Below are 21595 nucleotides of genomic sequence, written 5' to 3' on the forward strand. Positions count from 1 at the left end.
GATTGTGCTTTGTACAACACGTGTTGGCTTTTGATCTCACAAGTTAGACATTCTGCGTGAGAGTCTGACATTCACAAACATGCGAGGCTTTGAAGAGATGACACCAACCGAAAAGATCTTGCATGGCCAGGTGGTTAAGTTACTCGACTCGTAATCCGAGAGTCGCGGGTCTGAATTCCCCACACAGAAAATGCTCGCCTTTTCAGCCGTAGGGTCGTTCTAATGTGACGATCAGTTCCACTATTCGTTGGTAAAAGAGTAGCCCAAGAGTTGGCGGTGTGTGGCGATGACTAGCTGCCTTCCCTTTAGTCTTACACTGCTAAATTAGAGACGGTTAGCGCAGATAGTCCTCATGTAGTTTTGCGTGAAATTTAAACCAAACCAACCGGAAACATAGAATACAAACTGAATTAAAAATGATTCTAAGGCCTTTGTTGTACATATGGTACGATAAAATACACGAATGTACCAGGCTTTTAACTCTTTCACTGCCACATTTAAGTTATACAAAAATACACAAAACACACAGAAAATAATGTTTTAATATTTGTTTAATTATAAGAAAATCAGTAAATATTAGAAAGTTTCAATATCTCTTCATGGTAGTACAAGGAGACAAATGTACCCACAACAGATCAAATAAACTCTAAAAATTTTATGACGGCAAATTACTGAGCAGTAATTTTTAACATTTTTTTCCAGATTAGGTTTTATAAAAGTTGTGGGTAAGTCATCACGTATTACTTAATCTCGCGAAAATATTTTGAGTAATTTCTAGGTTATCAAGCTATTTCCTCGTAAAGTAAAATATTATGTTTTCCATTATTTCAGAGCGATGAAATGGTTTTTCAACTTTAAACCATACTAATTTTTCCCTACGACAATACAAGAAATAAAAAACCACTGTGAACCTTGATAGATGTGAAAGACTTAACACAATTCCTAAATTTTGTTTTACCACAATATAAAATTTTCAATAACTAGTTTCAAGTTCTTCTAAACATAATTCCTACAAATTTGGCCAAAGTTCCCAGAGAGCACTGATGGGTAACTGTTCTTGTACCTATGTTAACTCTCAAATTGTTGAAACTTTAGGTTTTGTTGTATGTTGACCCACAGATCACTACCTTGTTTTTATATCTTTACCAGTAGAAGGGAGAAAGGTGGTTCATAGTATAAACTTGTTTTTTGCCTTTTAAAATACTTCAGTGAAAAACTGACCAAAAAATCAGGAAAAATCATTCATGTTATATATGAAAATGCAGTAATCAGCAGATAGAGAAATTCTGGTGGCACTTTTGTGCAAAAATGCTTTAACCATTAAAGTCACAGATCCACAAACAATTTGGTAAATAAACAGACCTCATTTCAAAACATTTCCAATCTGTATTCTTTATAAAGTGTGTTGAACTGTATTCTCAGTTGTCAAAGTATATTAAGGTATTTTTTGAGTTTTTTTTTAAATGCAATGTAAGTACAAAGCATATTGAAATATCTTCTCAATAGTACCTATACAGACTTTGTAAAGAAATCTGTTTTACTTGTTGGAACTTTTTAAAATAATGTCAAATTATTCTAGAGTTGTTTGAAAAATTGCTGTTTTTAAGGTGTGTGTGTGTGTGTGTGTCTGTCTGAGGAAGGTTTTCAAGTGATTGAGCAAGGCAATATAATGATCTGCAACTACAGCAATCCAGTACCAAACACAAGAGATGTATCATGTTGCCAGTGACATATTCTCTACACTGAAAGTAAAATAACATCTCAACACCAACTGAGGAGAAAGTAATTTTTATTTTTCCCAGGCAGACCAAAAGCTATATTACAGTAACTGTATTTTCACATTTCTAATTCTGCCCTCCTTCATAAACACTATGAACATTTTTATTAAAACAGAACAATTTTAAGAGCAGGACACTTATGAAAGTAAACTAAATTATAGAACCATTAGTTCTTTCAAAATGACATTAAACTTTAAAATAACAGCTATTTAGAAATTAATTGCAACAATCAATCTAAGTGTTCCAAAATATTACTTAACCAGGTTTAAAGAAGTTGATGTAATTTAATAAAATGTTATTTCTATGTCAGTTTTTAAAAACTCAGTTTCTCTCGTGATTAAAAATGAAACACATTATAATTCTTCTGTTAAATTGTAAAATAGGTTGTTTTTAGTTGTGCTCCTTTGGTATCAATTACGGTTTCTGTGCTCATAAAATACATCTTTGCACTTTTCAGTTTTTAAATGTACAACAGCACATCATTGTACTTGTGAAATATACCTGAAATAATAATGGTGTAAGAAACCTTAATGGGACTAAACATAAGGAAGCAGCAGCAGTGGATCTGTCAGATGCACACACTTTATGTAATATTTTCCAAAGAAGCTTCCCATATTCTGTTTTAAACCAGTAAAATAAATTATTCACTGTACCATCTGGTTTGTTTTGTGAATGCACACAAGTTACTGTTACATATATTTGTGTATTAGGTATGACTTTATTTTGCCTTATTAGTCATCAGCAAATATGTAGTGATATTACTCACTATTACTATTATCTCTAAACCCTGTCGCTGTCTTCATGTGCTGTTCAGTAAACACTGTAGTAGTTTGGTACTGTATTATACAAATTTTAATCAATCAATGCAGAATTGATACCTTTTAATAACACAAAAATACACTAAACTAAAACATCCTATAAACACACATGCATATCTTCTGAACCACAGAGGAAAGTTATAAAGAACACATCATAAATTAAAGGAATATTTGAAAATACTTCACACAGCAGAATATGCCCACTCAGCATTTCCAGGCAAACTTTTCACTCTCTCTTTCTCTATAAATATATATAGGAATTTTTTACATCTAATCAAACACTTCACAATTTATCACACTACAAATTTTGTTGGTTCAAAAGTATTACTTCCCACGCTTGTTTCTAAGCGAATAAATATGCTTATAAAAGAGAAAACACTGTAGTTACTAATCTACATGTCTTACATACTACTTTTGTGAAGACATAACCAGTGTTTTATGCAAAATATTAGTGAAAATCTCTACTTTCTGTTTTAATAAAAAATTAAATTCCTTCATCTTAAAACAAACTCATGCTGTTTAGTTTTGGCTTTAATGAACTGCTCCTTCCTGTTGGATAGACTATTCCTGTCTATTCTAGAAACAGACAGGAACAGTCTATCAAAACCAAAACTCTATGCCTACACTGTCTAAGAGTACTATTGAATTATCATTAAATGTTGTTTTCTTTTTAAACTTGAGGCATTTATGTATATTAAGTTCTACTTAATACTGGTAATAAGTTTCACAGTTTATTACACAATTCCCTCTGACTCAAAGCACTTTACATTTTTAATTTATACTGGGAGTTCTGAATTTTGAGCTTAGGGAAAATGTTACTAGTTTATAGAAGACTGAAAACACGTCCAACCTTTGCTAATACAGACAATTTAACTCTGCAGTTGATAAAAAGACTAGAAATATTAAAAGCAGACATATGAAAAATCTAACAAGTACAAAGCTGAAAACAATTACAAGCTTTCAACTCTTTGTATGTTACTTGTATTTAAAATTTGTTTTTCAGGACTGACTTTTGAAGTTTTACCTTGTGCTTTATTAAGGATCAAATACTAAATAAATTGTTCTCAAATAACTTTAATAAAACTAATTCTGTAATATGTACTAACAATATGAATTGAACACCTATCATCATGTCATGGCAACCATCAATAACAGCTTCCTGTGATTTAGCAATTTCAAAGTCTGATATGAAGAAAGTTTTACAACAGAAAAAAAAATCAAAGGAGATAAAACAAACTGTTGAATAGTTTATCAGATTTCAATAACAGAAATGCAAACAGTAAACAGTTTCATATTTTTTTCTATTTGAGTTAAGCTGTAATTTATTTAACATGTAACAGTGTTACTATTTTAATCAACTTAATGGTAATAAAAAAGAATATTCTTAAGCAATTCTAAAAATTCTTACAGCTTTTTCCATCCTATTTTTTAAACATACTACACTTTATACATTTATTAATTTAAACTGTTAATGTCTTCAATAGCCACAGACTTAACGTTGTGTTCAATTTACTGAACAGTAGTACAGTTTCTTAGAAAAATGTTTAAGTACCAGCTTATGATGAGTTATTATAGTAATCAGTATTACATACACATAGCCTTAACTTGCATCAAAAAGAAACTAGCTTTATAATAATAGAAGTTGCTATGTATATTTGGCTAAATGGATACATTTATAAGTAATTTTGAAGTTTGTTAAAAACCCTTCTATTAGAGACAACTGCAACATTCTAATCCTTTAGTACTACACCGAGTTTAACAATGTAATGACATATGTATACACACACACTCCATGCAATACTTGAATAGAATTATTTCTAACCTATACCATGACTTCTAACCTGGAGGTTTATCTAGGTATTATTAGTTCTAACTTGCACAAAAATAAAATACTGCCAAACTACATTGTCATTGGTTTCCGACTTAAAATATCCTCATATTTATATTACATTAATCCAATTTGAATCTTGCAGAACAGACACCATTACACCTACACCATATCTGCTAAGTTTAAATAAAATAATACTGACTAAAAACCACCAGGTGTAACAGTGATGGTTAAGCCTTTTAACCCCATAGCTTTAAATAGTTGGTTAATTGTGTTTGAAAAGCTGACCAGTTAATTGTCATTATTCACTTTTCAAAGTTTTCACATGCTTATTAAATCTTATTTTCATTAGTTCTGTAAAAATTCAGGCATAATGGCTAATTTTAAACAGCAACAGATTTAAAAATAGGGCAGTTTTAATTAATAACAAGCTGAGAAATACTTTGAAATACTATTGGATCCCTTAAACAGAACTTCAATTAAAAAAAAAATTAATAATTTCCAAGTACAACCTGCAAGAAATATTCTGAAACTTTTTATCCCAAAGAAATAAAAACATAATACAACTTACATCAAAAAATTATAAAAAACTGTGCACTCAAACCACCTGACAAACAAATATGCAAACTATTGATTTTAATTTGTTTGCAAGTATTCTCCTTCAAAAACAAATCTCTGTAAATATGCAGATGAAGCCATCTTTCAAACCTACACTCGTTTAATCTGTCTTTTTCTTAAACAGCTTTTACAAATTATTTCACTTGTTTAAATTTTCTACAAGAAAATAAAGAGTGGGTACTTATCTTTAAAACCCAGAAGAGTGGAGCCTTAAAACAGTACCCACTAATCCTTAAAACAGCCTGACACACAGCATAATGGTTTTATATTAACTTGAATAAAAACAACAAGAAGGTGTGAAAGAACCTTTTTCTGCTTCTAATCTAAAAATTTCAAAATTAAAAAAGATAATGCTAACTTCCTATATTACAGTCTTGCATATTTTATAAAGAAGTTCAGTACACAGAAGATTAAGTTTTGTTGTATTTTTTAACTTGGTGTTAATACATTTTTGACATGCATAGGAGATAAGAAACCAACAACAACAACAACAAAACTACCATTAAAACATATGATGTAATCTAGTCAAACTCCAGTTGAGTGCAGTGAGAACCCTGAATGGGAGAATGCTGGGAAGATTGAGAAACGTGTCGATGATCAAACCAGTGGTTATCTTCTGTGTTCACCAGTTCAGAGATAACAGCACTCAAATCTCCTTTATGCTTCTCTAGAAGCTGCTGATTCAGTCCTTGGTCAAAGAAACCCATCTCACACAGCTGCTGCAGAGGTGTTAAAGGCTGGGGTGGTGACCGAGGAGAACTAGGTGTCCATGGCCGTTCCCACAACTGAAAAGATTCCAAATCAGTACCTAAGTCTACTTACACCTTTTAATGAACAAATCTTGTAAAACTAATGAATATGTTTGTATTATATAACTCTTTGGAAACGTTTCAACTTTATTTACCAGTCTGACAAAACAAAAGTTAGTGAATTTGGTTCATAAAGTATATTCTATTATAATTATTAAAAAACAACTATGACAATTCTAACATAAAATAAGGCTACTATATAAAGTCATTTTGATATATAATCAATACGACCACAATATAGCACTGAGACCTAACATTGTGTTACAGATTTGTCAGATGCTGCACAAAAATGATCCTTGTGTTATAAGAAATAGTTGTTTGGACATAAGATGCAAATATATGGATTAGAGATCAAACTTTCTATTGTAAAAATTTGTCTATATATTTTTGAAATAAAGTTATCTAGATTGTCAGTTCTAGACCAGTGATGGGTTACTGTATAAATTGTTCCTCTTATTGATGATTTTGGTTGTAAATAGTTTACCACATTACCTGCTTTGTTTAAAATAACACTATGTAACATAAATTTTGTTCCTGGTTAGTATGTGTTATTTCTTAATTGCTTATGTTGTAAAAGTACAGAAAATGGCCATTATTCCTTTCAAACTTTGCTTCTGTGACCTGGATAATGAAATTTAGAAATTTACCTATTTTCTCTATCTAAAAACAGGCACATTTTCATTTACATAAGGTCTGAATAAAACAACATATGAATCAAGATTTACATGTATTTATACAAAAATGTTTAGAAGTGAGTAGTGTTTCGAGATTTGCAACTGGTAATGTAAATCACTTTCACGTATCAGCCCCCAAATATAGTCTTCCACACTGTTTTCATCACACGCTCCCAGGTCACAAAAGTAAAGTTTAAAGAGAAAAATAGGTCTTTTCCATTTACTTTAGGCATAAGCAATTAGGAAATAACACTTTCTGCCAAGGAACAAGAAAAAGTAAAAATTTTGTTACATAGTGTAATTTCTATAATAGTTTCATCCATTTATCTTTCCAAATTTGTGTTTAAATATTTACATGAAATAACCCTTTTCATGGACTTTCTTCAATATTACATTGTAGTTTCAATGTATTTATGAAAATTAAGTAGCCAGATATTGCACATTTCTTGAGTTATTTACATGTAACTCCAATAATTTAAGCATTTATTTATGTTTTGGTGGCTATACAATTCACCATTATCTGGAATCAAAAATATAAATCATAGTTACTTTGAATGTCATATTGTTTAAATTCTGTTAATTATGACAGTAATGTTTCTCATGGTCTTATGACCTAGGGGGTTTATTATTTTTAAACTTTTAAAGAAATTTATTTCTATTCAGTTAAATATTACATTTGATAAAGATAAAGAAAAATTCTTAAATTTGAGAGTTAATCAACTAAACCTAAATAATCCAACATAAAAGCTTTTATTTTAATTTATTTAACAAATGATCTTCAAATTACACAGATAAATATAAATTACTAATATCACAAAAAATTAGAAGAGACTAAAAATGAATTCAGACAGATAAAAGTAATACCACAGTTTACCTCATTCCTTCCAGAGAAGACACTCCGAGCAGTGTTATACACAGATGCTGCAGCACTCAGAGCTCCAGTAACCAGTGCTTCAGGAAGTACCTGAACTGGCCTACATTATAAAGACCACAAAAACATTTAATTTAATGAAATGTATTTTAAGAAACTCAAGGTCTACCATAAAGCTCACAAAGAAGAAAATACATCAGGGATACAGGTGGGTAATGCAACCAATTGTCTATAAGTGACAATTACAAGTAGAAGTGTCATGTAACTAATTACTCCAGAAACTCATCAATCAAAATTATGATTATATTGATCATCACAATAATAATGAATGAATAAAAATATTATCATTAAACTTGCTTATTTTTATGGCAAAGCTATGAAGACTATCTGCAAATGCAACTAATTTTGAACTACTGACAAGTGGGAAGACAACTGTCCAGTAGCACCTGTCACTCATGCTCTCTTTTGCTCTTTTGTCTTCTTGAATTACTGACTAAAGGGAGGATAACTGTCTAGTAGCACCTGTCACTCATGCTCTCTTTTGTCTTCTTGAATTACTGACTAAAGGGAGGATAACTGTCTAGTAGCACCTGTCACTCATGCTCTCTTTTGTCTTCTTGAATTGTTGACCAGAGGAATGACATATCCTGCAACACCTATCAATTATGTTTTTTTTGTCTTCATGAACTACTGACTAAAAGGAGAATAGTAGTCTAGTAGCTCCTGTCAACCATGCATTTTTTCTTAATCTTTTTAAATTGTTTACAAAAGGGAGGACAATTCTCTAGGAGCACCTGTGTTTTCTGTTTTCTGATCAAGGACACACACACACACACACACACACACACATATATATAACATTATATTTATTATTTCCAAAGCTATTAGTCACTCTTTGATAAGAAAACATGGGTAATTCAATCATTAAAACAGAAATTATAAGGTGTTGAATAGTTTTAAAAATGTACTCAAAATAATTTAATATACATCTAGGTAGCTCTATTTGATATAGTTTAATAATAATCTTCCTTTAGAAAAAAATCCACAAAATGATTTCATATACCCAACAGCATTTATATGAGATCTAGCACAAAAATGAACATTGTAGAGAAACAGAGTACACAGAGTAATCTAATATACAGTACAATGAAGCATATATAACTGACCTAAGACAATAACAATCTTTCTACACTGGTGGGAAAACACCCACTAGATAACTTATTATATGCTAAGGCAGCTATATATGAACAAAACAATGATATTAAGTACATAAAAATGAAAACTTGTACTTACTATTGATCAAACTACTACTTTTGTTCACTTTCTGTGATGCTAACATATTTAAATCATAACAGTCAAATTTCCATATTTAAACGTTTTTTCAAAATTATGTATACTGTTACCAAATTCAGCTGCTTTTATTTTTACTCTTCCCACCAATGCTTTTCAGGAGGAGCTTCACATTTTTAGCAAAAATTATTGATATTTATACCAAAATTTGTTAATTCAGGAGTTTAATCTCTAATAAATTATATTAAGCAAAAATTAACAGCAAGATTATCAAAATCTACCACATGAACATTTTTTGTGAAGCAATTTCCACTTTAATATCTTAGAACATGTTACTCATTGTCAGCTTTACTTACTTTTCTGGAGGTGAATTTACTGAATTTGGCTTCAAAGGAAGAGTGGAAGCTTTATCTGATTTATGTTTCTTGGTACAAGAAGTTTCTGGCCCTCTGTTGTTGTTTTCAGGAAAGCCATCATCAACTTGTGTGTTTTGTTTCTGTAAGCCTTCCTACACGTATACAAATTCCACGTACATTTATATCCTTTATTCACATATAAAATATATTTCTTTTTCTTCAAATATAATAACTATCAGTTAATAAATCAGTTTGTTCCAGATACATGACTCAAAAAACAAACAAAAAAATGACTCAATGTTGGGTATTTATCTCAAACACATTCAATTTAAATTGGACATTCATTCAACAGTAAAGTCATAATTTTATCTTTAATTAATCAGTCAACTGTTAGACAACATATGAAAGTGTCATTACTCACTATAACTTTGGCTTACTCTTGCTTACTAAGACAGTTCAATGCATATTAGTCACATACTTTTAAATGAACAGTTACATCTGGAATAATATGTACCATGAAACTGGCATTTCCACCAAAAACTTCAGTATCTGTATTCTATCATAATGAACAAGAAGTTTAATGTACAAATAAAAATTATTTTTTTTATTATAATTTATATTGCACAGAGAAAAAACGTTTTATGAATTTTCATGTACTACAACTAATAATAACCTACAAGTTTATATATTTCAAAACTAATTATTTAAAGCCACTGAGTTTTTGTTGTTTTTTTCTAAATGAAGATACATGAGTTTTTTCTTCAAATATTTAGGGCTGTTCTGGCTTTATATACATTGGATGAACAGACAGTCAAAATGACTGTGTACTTAAACATTGCTTTAACAGTACAGTATATTGTATGCTGCCAAAAATGGCTTTTATAAATACATAATCTGTAAAACAAAATTCATATTCATGAATAATTTTACAAGGTTCCTTTATTTAGTTATAATTACCCAGTACAAAAAACATGTTTAGTTAACAATCCAAGCAGAACACCTGAAATGCAGTACATCTTCATCACATTTGTTCACCAGCACACAAAATTCTGTCTGAATAGCTTGATGTTTAAGTAAAGTTTTGGCTTACAGCAGTGAATGTCATTGCCAGAGCAACATAAAATAAAAACACAGGTTTAAATATGTAGAACCTCGGCTTTATTCCAAATGCACAAAACAAATCTCAAAATTGAATAACAGTTAAATTATGTCAAGAAATGCTTCATATACTAGTGTTAGTAGATTCTGTGTTTCATAGTTTTACAAACCTATTTAAAGATGGGAAAAAATTGCCTTGGTTAAGAAATGTGATTTCAGTAGAAGATTAAAGAACTTTCTTTAACTTATGTTCAAGAGGGTAATTAACTGCCGAAGTTGAAAATACACTTTATTGTACAATAATACTTAGTATGTATAAAAAAAAAAGAGGCAATGGTAAGGTAAGTATAAGTAGCATTTTCTAAAGCAGAGGTTCCCAAAGTATGGTACTTAAGGATGCCCACAGTACTACATCTGATTTATGAAATTATCACTTAATGCAAGACTAATAATTAATAATTATTTAATAATAATTATAATTAACATAAACTGAATTATTTAAATTCATTATGTGCCTGGTACAGTTGCCTGCCAATTGCAAAAACCAAGACAGTTAATTTAAAGTTGGACTGATGCACACAAATCAACCTACAGAAACAAGTTCAATAAGAAGTCCAATCTTCATATAAAACTGTCAGACATTGACCCAAAAATTTGCAAGAATGTTTCAGTAATACAGTACCATCCTTCACATTAAAGTAGGTCAAAAGTTTTCAAAAAGTCCATTCTGTCAGTAATTTATGTATGTTTTATACTTACTTTCATACACAAATTTTAAGTTTTAAACTTGTAAGTCTTGGTGTAGGCCTTGTTTGTGATACAACAGTGTCAGTGAAACAATTCAAGTCTATTTCCAGCAAACCAAAATCAAAACACTTGCGTATATTTCAGTGGATATATCAAAATATATAAATTTGATTTTAGGATTTTAATCCATAACTTGCTATCCAACTTTCAACAAAGAATTGCCTCTTTATGTAAAAACACCAACAGTTTCATCAGTTACAAACCTGTTTGTTAGCATCATCAACAGCAGCAGAAGACAGGTGTATGTTTCCAATGACATCATCTGGTGCTTGCAACACACCACTGCAACTTTCTGTACCAAGATCTTCAGTTACAATTACATCATGGTTTTCAGACCAACGATGTGCAGCCTGAGACAACAAAGTAGCCTCTCCCTCTTCTTTCTCCTCTTCCATAATTTTACCAGATAGTTTGAATTCTTGTGCAGAAGTAGATGAAACATTTTTTGTGTCAGAATCTGCTTCATCCTCAGATAGGTTAACAGAGGAGTTAGATTCAACACTTGTGGATATGCGTGTATTTTCTTCTTTTCCAATATATATATATATATATATAACAATAATAAATTATTACTCTAATATTCTAATCATATTAAAACTTATTATAATAAAGAATGTTTATACAGTTTAAGGACTGCTATTAACAAGTTTCATATTTACATAGTGAATAAACCAATCTAACAAATCTTGACAGTTTTATTGTTTTTTTAAATCATAAGAATGTAGAATGATAGTTACATTATAAATTTGAAAATGTTGCCAGAAAGCACAATGCATAACAATTTAAATAGGTTATACTTCTCTGCCAAGTTTAGCCTTAATTTAAACACAGTTTAATAAATACAAAGTACTAGAATAAAAGTCTGGACAGATTGAAAACAAACATTTTAGAGTATCAATAAAATTCTTCCACCAGTTAAAACATTTCTGTTCACCTTAAAAATAGTTGCATCATGACAACAATTATTACTAAAAAAACCTCATACCGTGATGAAAAATAACAGATAAGTAATTTCCATGTTTTAATTTTTTGTGGACTTTACATTCATTTAAAATACCCTTATTAAATAAAAGAAGGTACCAGGTTCTGAAAACAGAGGAAACAGAGAACATCTGCACACATCAACTGTTTGGAAAGACTGCATCAGGTACATCACGAAGTTCCCGACCATTATAAAGTTTGCACAATTGTTTGTGACGAAAACTTGAACGCTTCACTTACTTATGATTTTCAATATTCCTCATTTATCTTTTATTTTAGGCTGTACGTTTATGTTTGTCTGACTATGGGAAGCTATGGCATTAGCTTACTTTTGTTTCTTGTAAAACAAATTCAAAAATATTTTAAGCAAATGATACAACCCATTTAAATATAAATTAACAAAGTTCTATTATGTCTTTTTTTTCTTTTAATGTGTACATATTTGGAGTAAGTTTTCTTCTACGAGAATTTTCACTTGAACAAAAAAAAGATTTGGATACCAACAAGATCCCAATCAGATTGTGTACTTTTGAAATAATTATCCACTTGATTAATCTTTTTCAAACATTTTTTTTTCAAGAGACAAAAAGAGGCAAAGCCTACCTATTCAACAACAAATCCATACAAATTATAGTAATCTACAATATTCTATAACATATCTTACCTAAATAACTTTCAACACACAAAGTAGAAGATATAAATGGCTTGCTTAGATCAAAGCATGAAGGCATGGGAACCACCACAAACTCCGAATCAGATTCAGAACTACTAAGACTCAACATGCTAGATGAATTGCCTTCATCTATTATGGAAGAAAAATAAAGCCAAAATTCTTTTCATTTTTTATATAAAAGTTTAACAACATTAATCTATTTTCTGATTTATGAAAGGTGTTATGCAGTATATTATGAATATGTTGGCAAATAAATTTACCATCAAATGAACATTTTATTTCACTAATAAATAATTATTATATGTATAATATTAAGAGATTACTTCTTAAATACATGTCAACAAAACTTTACAAAATACTGCACATTTTGAAATAAAACTGTTACAACATTTGATTTTTTCTGCAGCTTCTACGAAAGTTTTCTTTTTCAGCATTCTGACACAGAGCAAAATAAGATTTTTATATATTCAGACTTGATTTGTTTGTTACAGAGGACTGCTGTTTATAATGATTATGATGTAATGATCAGGATACTCTGCAAAATGTCAAGGAATGAGAATACAAATACACAGGTGAAGAGTAAAAATTATTCACTGAATCATTGAAATAATTTTTTTTTGTTTTACTGGTAGGATGTCAGACATTCAGTGAAATATTTGGATCAGTTTTAGTTACATATTCAATCACTTGATCAATTGGTTTTGTCAGTGTACAAGTTAGTTTATCTGTATGTCAGTTGTAATACCATTAGCAAGGTACTTCTGTTGAAATGCCATTTGTAAAGACCTACAAGCTTTAACTCTGTACAAAAAGCAGCAACAGCTTGTAAGTTACAGAAGAAAGAAAACTAATTTTATAATAATTAAGTGGATTAGGCTTTATACTAATTTCAACAAATAATTTAAAAGAACTTGCCCAATAAAAGAACAACATTACACGATATGAGGAAATAACTTCAAAAATCAAGATTTCAATTTTAGTCAGTCAGAGAATAAAAAAGTACCTCTATTTTTAGCTCTCTGTATGTATTACTCTTACTGGAATGCAAATGGATCTAAATATATAGATATTGTTACCAACAAAGAGTGGGTCTCATGAAGAAACATTATATGATAAGATCCAAAGGAGGACTGGCAAGATCAATGACCAAAAGTAAATGTCGCAGTTAACTTTCAACAGTATTTCACTGACATGCAGAGAAAATATTTAATATTTTGGAAACCAATTTCAAGTAAATGGGGGTCAACAGAATCAAAAAAGCAAGTTTAAATTAAACTTTAGAGGGTACTATTACACACGTTTTTTTTGTAATGTGTAAGTAAAACAATTATAAACTTAAGCATGCTTGGCTATGCTAGCTATAATACAATTTCATATTGAATATCATTTTTTAACAGTATGGCATTTGAAAAAGGAAAAAAATTATTACTTTAGATGTATTTTTATTTTTTTCTTATGTTGATTAAACTGTAGAATGGACAGCAACTGCCTGTTGAGGAGTCCCAAGTGTAGAGAACAACATTTTGAAAGTCTTCCTCTACACTTGGATCTCCACAACAGGCAGCTGCTGTCCATTCTACAGTTTCATCATAAATACTCTGCCTAAACAATCTATCAAATAATACATCTTATGTTACAATAACTATTTTCCAATTTTTTTTCACTTCTTCAAAAGAAAATAAAACTATATTATACAGTAATATATACCCTAATGACAATGGATAAAAATTTGTAACCAAAACAAGCTTACTGGTAAGTTTATACAGCTCCTTTACAAAGGTTTATAATGGTCCTTACACAAAAAACATTATTTCACATTATTAGAAATACTAAAATGACTGTAAACATTAACCTAATTAAAAACAGTAACTGTTATGATGGTTAAATTGAATCACTCTTTACAGATTTTGTATAAAATTACAGATAAAATACTAAGACACGAAGACAAAGTACTGACTTGATGTTTCTGGTTGACTATTCAGAGGTGTTGAAGGGATTTGGTTTGGTGTAACAGGATGAGTACCAAATGGTGTGTTATTGGGTGTTGCTGTATGGGATAAGACTGCAGGTTTGAAGACAGGTTCACTCTTCCACTCTTTCTCCACAGATGTTAGAACTTCTGCAATTTGGCCAACTTGATTCTTCTTTTCTTCCTACAATGAGGTTAGATACATTGAAAAAAAACATCACAAAAACCCTCACTAATTCTAAACTCTATGTGACAAAGAATTATATTCAACAATCCACTTTACATAATCTTACCCATTCTAACACCACAAATAAGTTAAAAAACTGGTCTGACCCTTTCATGGGTTTGATTATCAAACTATTCAATTATGTACAAAAATTTGGTTATTTTGCCTGACCTTGCAACCAAGATAGCATACGTACTATAATTTTTAATATAGTAAGTATATATACTCACAAATTTAAGCAAGTATTTAGTAAACATTCAGTTTTGTACACAGAAAATTTATTTTAAGTATTTTGTTATTACACATTTCTCTGTGAACTTATAAAGTCAGAGTTTGAGTCAGGCTCTGACCAGTCTGGGCACAAGGGAATTTTCATGTTTAAGATTAAAAATACATCTTTTATTCTACAGTTTAAAAATCAGTTTGCATACTCATTAGAATCTTCTAAATGAATATTAATTGTTTTGTTCAGCAAAACTTTGTTTTATACATTATTTTTGTACCTGAACACTACAAAAACTTACTTGATTTAACTGAACTTGTAGTAAACACCACAAAAAACTCGAAATCAAAAGTTACATTTTTTCTTTCTTGCACAAATTATTTATCCTAAATAGCTAAAAGTTTTTTATGTTTTTATTTAATTGTATTGTTTTATTTTTCTTTGACCAATCTCAACTTATTTTACAATATAAATTATAAATCACATGCTAAACATATAGCTCAAGTTCGTGTTAAATGATTTAACACTTTTACTTACTCATAGCAAGAAAATTAGCCTATTTCAGTGCTACTAAAGTTTGATGTTTACAATTTGTCAGTATGACCACTCCAAGGCTTAAAAAATTGTGTCCATCTTATTCTTTAATACTACTGTTACAAGAAAAATATCACTTGAATATGCTGAACAAGTTATCTAATGATTTTCCCTTTGCACAACCTTAATCAAATGGTATTATTTAATGTTGTGGTAACTTGGGTGTTATGTACAACCAAGATTCAAGGACTAAAACTTCAAATTTTTTTACTGGTACCCGTTATAACAAGTTTCGAAGGGACAGTTGTGTTAATTTATAAGTTAAAAGATGCACGTACATAAACACACTGCTAAACATAAAATATATCATCTTTAACTTTACTACTTATGGAAGACACATAAAATGCTTGATGAAATTGGCTACATGTCCTTTCTTCTCTTAGTAAGACACAAGATTTATCACCTTAAACACCACTACCTTGGAAAGACACCCAGAAGTTGGCCACATGCCATACTTTAACACTCCTACGAAAAGTGGGGCCTAATAGGCCCCAGAGCAACTTGAAAGGTTATTAATATTAGGCTAATAATTTTGTATTTAAATGAAATTGCCATTTCATTTAATGAAATGAAATCAAATGCTCTGGGGCCTATTAGGCCAATTTTCGTAGGAGTGTTAATAAACACCAAATTTATTACCTAGGGAAGACATCTAGATGTGGTGTAAAGGGTGTTTACATCTCTCCTTTGGTAAACACCATATTATCACCTTGAACTTCACTACCTTGAAAAGACACCTAGAATGTTTGATGCAGTGGCCACATGTTCTTCCCTTGGTAAATTAATGTTTATAAATTAGACAATTCCTAGAAAAGTTGCATGGTGAAATACTATCAAAAACTACTAGAACTAATTAAATAAAATGATCACATACCTAGAAGAAAACATATCTGTTCATTGAAAACATTAAATTTTCCTTGGGTTATTTATCACAATCTCAGGAGTTTGTTAAAACTATATTGAAAACTAAGTTTAGAGGGAAACACTCAACTCATAAAAAGGAATTGATTCATTTACACATTAAAGACTGGATTATCAGCATCAAAAGTAACTTTTCTCTTACATTTTGTATGAAAACTGTAGGTTGGAGAAGTGAATACCATTTCAACATTTTGGAGGAAATAAAATATTGTAAAAAAATTAAGAAAAGGCATTATCATTTAAACATAGCCAATACATTCTAACATAATACAAACTATTACTCTGTAATCAATATTACAGCTAAACTGAATGGCTTCCTCTACGTAACCATAACCATCACCAATATCTTCACACACATACACAGACCTGTGTTTATTAATGGCTAATTTGTTTGCTGACTACATAAACACACACCTGACTGCACTTAAGCTCTAATGTGATGGGCTGATCTACTTCAATATTACACCACATCCTGTGACCAAAACCTCGACCATGATGGTATAACCTCCAATGGCTCTGGTATCGTCCTGGTTCTAAGGGAGCTGTAAACTGAACAGCTAACGTTCCTTCCTCGCCTGCTTCCAGTAGTGGTACATTTACCTTGGTACCATCTGGAACCAGTCCCATTGTACCCCAGTGGTATTTCAGCTATAGATGAACAAAATAAACATGGGTTAGGTCATGAACTTCTAATATAATACAATCTTTGTATAACAGTAGCCATTCATGCATAATATGAATTAACTATGTGATGTCACAACTAGGCTATAAAAATATATCTATACAAAACCTACTCCATCAAACCTAATGTACTGTTGCAAAATATATCTAAGTTCTGACACATTGAAAGTGACTCAGGAAAATGCAGTTTGTTCAAATATACTCACGCAATGCATAATAACTAGTTTCTAACCCACCTAATCACATACTTGTGTATCACATCACAGTTATCTTACAATACTTGGTAGAATAGAATGTGCTGATGAATTGCTAGCTACAACTTTTATTGTTATTATTATCATCAAATACAATTTTATACAGAACTTAAAGACTCTTTCTGAATATTAGATATTTCTTTATACATTTTTTTTTTCAGTGTACCAAAAACTCAGGGTTGTTTACTTTTCCATCAGACAAACAGGTCACACAGTATAACTTTGTGGATATACTTGACACTGTAAGTCTGCACAGAACTTATACTAACAATATATCTTCCAATGTAAATAAGTTTATTACAAGACAAAAATATATTTTTGTAACTATGATCACATTTATTATCAGAATTATGTAATTCTGATCACACATATGTATTATTTACTTATACATAATGCAATATTACTATTGTCATGTAAGTGTGTGGGGGGGATAATGGAAGAATTACAAATTATATGTATCAGTATTTTGCCCATAAACTTTACCATCAAGATTTGCAACTACTGTGGAAAGGAAAAGCATACTGAACAGGAAGAAGTCTCCCATTCTTTTTTGCCCCCTTCTCTCATCTTACATTACACTATAACATCAAGAACTCTCATTAAAGATCAAACGAGTCTCACTACAAACTCTGCAAAAACAAGTATACAATAAGTAGAACTCAATATAATGAACCAAAAATTGATAGTTTAAATTTCAAAGAGCCAAAGCAACGGTGCCAGTGTTTACATAGGTGTTTTTCTTTATTATTTTTCTCACAGTTGAATAAATATGTTTCTACCCTCTGTTACATGTTACAAAAAACATTAACTTACTTAAACTACAGAATATTGTATTAAATGTTGGTAGTAAATGAAAATTAATAACCCAAGTGCCTCACCACTGTGTCAGATGTCCAAGGCTTAGATCCTGTATTCTGAACCCTCCATTTCTTAATGAATTTTGTCCCTGGTTGCATGTGGGTTCCATCTGGTATTGTTTCATCCTCAAGAAAATGTGCATCCATCAACCTTGTGTAAAATGTTAAATATATTACTTTGATGTGGCATGTTAAGGGTAGAGGTATTTAGTGACATGTCAACTTAGTGGATGATAACACCCCTTGAATTCAGAATTTTATTTTTAAAATCTCTCAATATATTAAAATATACAAACAATTTACTATTGTATCTTATATACAGTTTTAAAAACACAAAATCTATCATATATAAATCTGATAATGAAATCAGAAATTAATTCTATGTTCAGTTTCAAACAACTGAAATGTTATGTGACTTTTTCATGATTATAAATTTTAACATGAATATTTTAAAATAATATAATATAGCAACACAGAAATAACCAATGTAAGTATCTGATAATTAATTCAGATAATCAGATAAAATATGGTAATCAATGTATCATGACAAACTTTGATAAAAAAAAATCTCCTATAAGGTCTTCCCTTTGAATTGCTTTTTTCTATAAACACAGAATGGCCTAAAGATACCTTCTTTTTAACATATACATTGTGAAATCTTTGAGATGAACTTGTACTCATTAAAAACTCAGCATGTTTTCAAAGTCTGTTAAGATATATTTTTATTATTATTGTTTCATTCAATTAAAATATAGTACTGATGTGATATTACAGAAGATTTAAATGTCTTCATTAACATAAAGCATTTTTATAGTTATGGTATTGCATTAACCTGGCTGCTTAACTAAACCTGACAAAGAAGGCAGGTATGTTGTGATAATAAAAACTTGAGACATGAACATGCTACAGTTTAGCAACTTCATGTAAATAACTAATAATTACATTACTATTACAAAGGTCAGGCAGAAGTACATCAGTAAGTTTTTTTCATAGTAAAGACTTGCACTTATGAACAATAACTTAAAAAGATTGAAATTCATTGAGCAATTTCCAATAGTTGATGTTTTCAGTAATAAGGAACTTTTCAATGCAGTACACTGAACGTTACCAAATAAACATGACAGATTAACTACCAGTACAATTAAGAGTATTCAAATTCTTCAATATAAAAATAATAAATGTCATATGCCTTTTTATCTCTATTTTTGTAATATAAAATATGCAAGTTATGTGATACAATATAAAAACACTACAATTTAAACTTGCTAATTATCAAGAGAAGATTAAAAGTTATAATTTTCCTACACAGAAAATGAATTTTCAATAGATACTTATCTCTTCTCACATAAAAGCTTTTTTTCATTATTACTACCCTCTGTATAATCAGGTTTTTCACTCACCACCAACCTCACTACTCCTGCCAACCCCATTTTCTTAACATGGTTAAGCTGTACTGTAGTACATACATAATCAAAGCAATAAACATCCACTAATAGGAGCACAACACACACTCCTCATGCAGCAAGATCTCCCTGAGTTACAGAGTCTAATCCTCACTTCAAGATTAGGTACTATGAACAAAAATACTAGAAGTGGGAAGGAAAGGTTGGAAGTGTAAGAAGTATCTATTAGAAATACATTTTCTGTACAGTAAAACAAACTTCCAATACCTTAATTCTTCACACACAAAAATTAGAATACCACCTGATTTTGTGAAGAGACCATCATTATATTAGCTTAATTAGTCGCCATCAGAATGCAAATAAAGAGAGCCCTAGGAGAATGAAATCTCTGTAAAGACGAAATACTCTTGTGGGAGACTGCATCACTTCTGAACCAGGTATACTCTTAACCCTTCAAGAAAAACAGTGTTGCTAGACAGATTGAGAATAGATTCAGATGATAAATATTAGAAAGTACCCCATACTTAGTGAGGATAGGACAAGTCTAGATGAAGCCAAGTAAACAACTTCATCGAAAAAGTTACAGAACTGGAAGTGATATATCCAGTCTCTAGTAAAGGGGAGAAGGTTCTCAACCAATAGAAGTTAAACTTGCCCACAATGTAGAGTGGCTATAGAGTGTTGGAGTGAAATATGGATATCAATTCCATCCACAACCGTTGAACAGGGCAGGGAATGATATACACCTAGTTTCCAGAAGGAGAAGATTCTCAACCAATAGAAATATCAACTTTACCTTCAAACCATTGGGACTGAGAATGACTTTTCCAGTCCTTGGAAGGATGAGGTCCTCAACAAATCAAATTCATAAGTGTCTCTAATGTAAAATGATGTTGGCATGCCATACTGCAATTGGGAGATCAACTCACAAATCACAAAGCCATTGGGACAATAATTGAATTGTCCAGTCCCACAGAAAATCAGAGGACTTCAATCAATGTGAAAGATCAACGTTATCTAAATACAGCAGTGCTGGAAATGATTCATTCATCCTTCAGCAGGAGGGAGGTCCTGTACCATTTACCCTACTTGTGAGAACTTGTGTTGGTTGATTCCTGTCTAATCCAAAACCAGACTATCCAAAAACCACTGTCTGGGCAGCAATAGAACAAAGGGTCCAACCAGAGGGGTGAACTGCTATCACTGGTGGATAATCTCCAGTTCATAACTAGATGGCAACAAGAAAAATAATCCATGCCATAGCAGAAGTGTTCTACACTATCTACATCTGTAGAACACCATTACCTAACCTCAACTGAGTAGAACAGAACATACTCGGGAGGAATTCTTAATGGTACACCATCCCAGCATCTAGGAACTAGTAAGTGATAAGGACTCTCATACTTCACAAGAACAGGAGAGTGGAAAATGCACTGGAGAGTTTTGAGGTACACAGCACTGATAACAGTGTAATGAGTGACCGGTAACACAATTTTGAAAAGCAGAATAATCCTGATTTTGTCGATTTATGAATTGGTAAGGATGGACAATGATACTGTTCTAATTCATTTATGACAGTTCATGAGTTTACAGTCTGGGACAAACTTATTTTTGATGCAAAACATCATAAGGATGAAACTACAAATAATCTTGCAGAACACCATATCTCAACTCTGTGTATCATAGATCTTAAAGGACCATATAGTGTGTGGAATTAAAAATAAGTATACCTGAACAGGTAACAACTGCTACTATTAAGAAACAAATGACAAGGAACTCGAGAGAAAAAAAAAATATAAATAAAGGTAACTTACCTACTCATAGTGCTATATCATGTAAGATAGCAGCAGGATGATCTTCTCCTAA

At 30.8% G+C, this 21595-nt stretch overlaps 1 protein-coding gene across 7 annotated transcripts in view; it reads right to left on the reverse strand.

Moving 5' to 3' along the window:
* Positions 1-1772: 1772 nt before the first annotated feature.
* Positions 1773-21595, reverse strand: part of LOC143228993 (next to BRCA1 gene 1 protein-like) — a 59339-nt gene continuing 39516 nt past the window's right edge. For 4 of the 7 annotated variants that reach the window (XM_076460589.1, XM_076460588.1, XM_076460584.1 and 1 more), the window contains 8 exons: positions 18348-18477; positions 16949-17182; positions 14559-14754; positions 12593-12730; positions 11151-11473; positions 9043-9194; positions 7400-7499; positions 1773-5827 (listed from right to left, as the gene is read on the reverse strand). In XM_076460589.1, the coding sequence (XP_076316704.1) occupies positions 5564-5827; positions 7400-7499; positions 9043-9194; positions 11151-11473; positions 12593-12730; positions 14559-14754; positions 16949-17182; positions 18348-18477 (1537 nt within the window). In that variant the 3' untranslated portion in view covers positions 1773-5563. The remainder of the gene's footprint in view (positions 5828-7399; positions 7500-9042; positions 9195-11150; positions 11474-12592; positions 12731-14558; positions 14755-16948; positions 17183-18347; positions 18478-21595) is intronic. The other 3 variants (XM_076460590.1, XM_076460586.1, XM_076460587.1) reach the window with 1 other exon arrangement.

The sequence above is a fragment of the Tachypleus tridentatus genome, chromosome 10 (assembly GCF_004210375.1).
Source record: "Tachypleus tridentatus isolate NWPU-2018 chromosome 10, ASM421037v1, whole genome shotgun sequence".
NCBI classification, from domain to species: domain Eukaryota; kingdom Metazoa; phylum Arthropoda; class Merostomata; order Xiphosura; family Limulidae; genus Tachypleus; species Tachypleus tridentatus.